Raw genomic sequence first — 2,063 nt, forward strand, 5'->3', positions numbered from 1 at the left:
AGAGACAGTACTAATAGCTATTAAGGCAATGCGAGTATGCTTAAGAAATCTACAAGATGGTTTGTTCCAGATGATATCCATTTTAATTTAGAAAAAAAAAATCCATCAAAAAATGAAAAGTTTAATATTTAATATTTAAGGATATTAAAAAAATTTCATTAACAGTACTATATTGTTTTTCTAGCAATTAATTAGAATATTAATTTAAACAAACTAAAGTAATAATTAATGCTGTCCCAAAAATCAAAACAGTGAATAAAATTAATAGTGCAAAAAAAATTATTATTATGAAATGAGTCACTAAAATTATTAGCATTAATTGATTCAACTAAAGGCAAAAAACCATTATATTATATTTTAGTTTTGGTTTTCATCTTTCAAGTCTTATCACCACAAAATCATTAGAGGTGTTCATGAGTTGAGTTAGATCGAATTTAAGTTGAGTCTATATTTAATATTAATAGTTTATATGTTTATGGTTAGATATTTCAGACTTGAGCTTTAATTTTTTTTTTTGTGCAAAATCCGATTCAAAATTTAAATAGATTTAAAAATTATATACAAGTCCAATTAATGAATTTTAATTTTTTATCTAAATTTTTTCAAAACTTGAGTGGATCTTCGGATTTGAAAAATTAATCAAATTCTTGAACAAATCTAACAATCATTGTGGTCTAATTTTATGTTGAATTTATTCAATTATTTGTTGGTTCAATGATTAACTTGTTTCTATGATTTAATTTAATAAATTTTCATATGAATGTAGTACTTATTTAAGATTGTATTTTCTTTACCAATCGAATTGCATTGCTAATTTAATTCTGTCGCTAAAAATGACTTTTAATGACGAAAAATTTTCATCAAGTAATTTTTCGTAGTTGAACAGTTGTTTTTAGTAATTTCCTAAAAAAAAAAAAAATCACGCATCATCCATAACTCGTTGAACAATATTATGTAAGAATGAAAAACATATTAGAATTGCATTAAAGAAAAACCTAGAGGAGCAACTTCTGATAACTGCATACAGGAGGTCTCCTATTTGTTCGTAGGAAAAACTAAAAGAGCATCTCATAAAAGCTCCAACAAAACAGTAATTAAACAAGGAAAGAGAACATGTAAAATCGATAGACAGTTTCGGTCAGCTTCATTTGTTCATGCCACTTGCATTTTTCACAGCCTCTTTAGCTCCCTGTGCCTTCTCCATCATCTGCTGCCCAGTCTGTCAATACATAATAATATAATTAACCAAAGGAGAAGTTACTTTCAAAAAGTAAAGGTACCAATGCCTAATAAGTATGATTTGGAGCAAATTTTTGGGAACCTCCTGCATTGATTCCTTAGCAGATTGAGCAGCATTAGCAGCCCTGTCCATCATGCTGCTACCCTTTTCCTGAAATAATAAACATGAAATTAAAAATGTATATATATTTAAATTGTAAATTTGTCAATTTTAAACACGATAAGATAATATCATATTAAAATGATGCAAAAACGATATGATTTAAATTTTTAGTAAAAATTATTTATAAATTTAATAAAAATTTTAAAAAAATATTTTATATTTAATATATCGATACAATTATAATATATCAATTTTCATATTTTAATTATACGTGTTAAACATAAAATAAACAAACTTAATACTCAAAATTTCAAACCTACTAAATTGGTATGACAGAAAAATATATTTATTATATTATATAGCAAATTATAAAGAAAAATTGACCTGAGCTTGGCCCTTGGCTTCACCAGCCTGGTAGCTCATGCTTTGAGAAGAGTTATCCGACATGTTTGATGTTTGTTTTGGAATCTAAAAGCTGTAAAAAATAGAAATTAGAGTGAATTATTCATTATCAAGATATGTTTCCAATTTATAGTTTCGAAAACGTTTTCGTTGATTGACACGTATAGAGGATGGCAATTTTAGAGGAGGTTGACCAGGAAGCTAAGCTATAATCGATAATTCACTTCGAATCCAAACGCAGTTTCATGCTGTTTTGATGGTTGAGATCGCTGACATATTCTTGCCACTGGTGCATGAATCTATTCAAACTGCATTCTAT

General features: G+C 26.9%; 1 protein-coding gene across 1 annotated transcript; it reads right to left on the reverse strand.

Annotated features, from left to right (window-relative positions):
* Nucleotides 1–769: 769 nt before the first annotated feature.
* LOC111288559 (uncharacterized) lies at nucleotides 770–1,827 on the reverse strand. The gene is made up of 3 exons (XM_022879492.2): nucleotides 1,727–1,827; nucleotides 1,322–1,390; nucleotides 770–1,219 (listed from the first exon to the last, which is right to left on the reverse strand). Exons 1-3 carry the CDS (start codon nucleotides 1,787–1,789, stop codon nucleotides 1,145–1,147), a joined length of 207 nt encoding a protein of 68 aa, XP_022735227.1. The 5' UTR covers nucleotides 1,790–1,827; the 3' UTR covers nucleotides 770–1,144.
* Between the last annotated feature and the right edge of the window lie 236 nt (nucleotides 1,828–2,063).

Source organism: Durio zibethinus, chromosome 4 (genome assembly GCF_047325235.1).
Source record: "Durio zibethinus cultivar Kanyao isolate XHJ-2024 chromosome 4, ASM4732523v1, whole genome shotgun sequence".
NCBI lineage: Eukaryota > Viridiplantae > Streptophyta > Magnoliopsida > Malvales > Malvaceae > Durio > Durio zibethinus.

Coding starts and splice junctions, on each gene's coding strand:
- LOC111288559 (XM_022879492.2), bottom strand. CDS start 1,789: ATGTCGGATAACTCTTCTCAAAGCATGAGCTACCAGGCTGGTGAAGCC. Junction 1,391..1,726: donor AAGCCAAGGGCCAAGCTCAG/GTCAATTTTTCT, acceptor TTATTATTTCAG/GAAAAGGGTAGCAGCATGAT. Junction 1,220..1,321: donor CTAAGGAATCAATGCAGGAG/GTTCCCAAAAAT, acceptor ATGTATTGACAG/ACTGGGCAGCAGATGATGGA.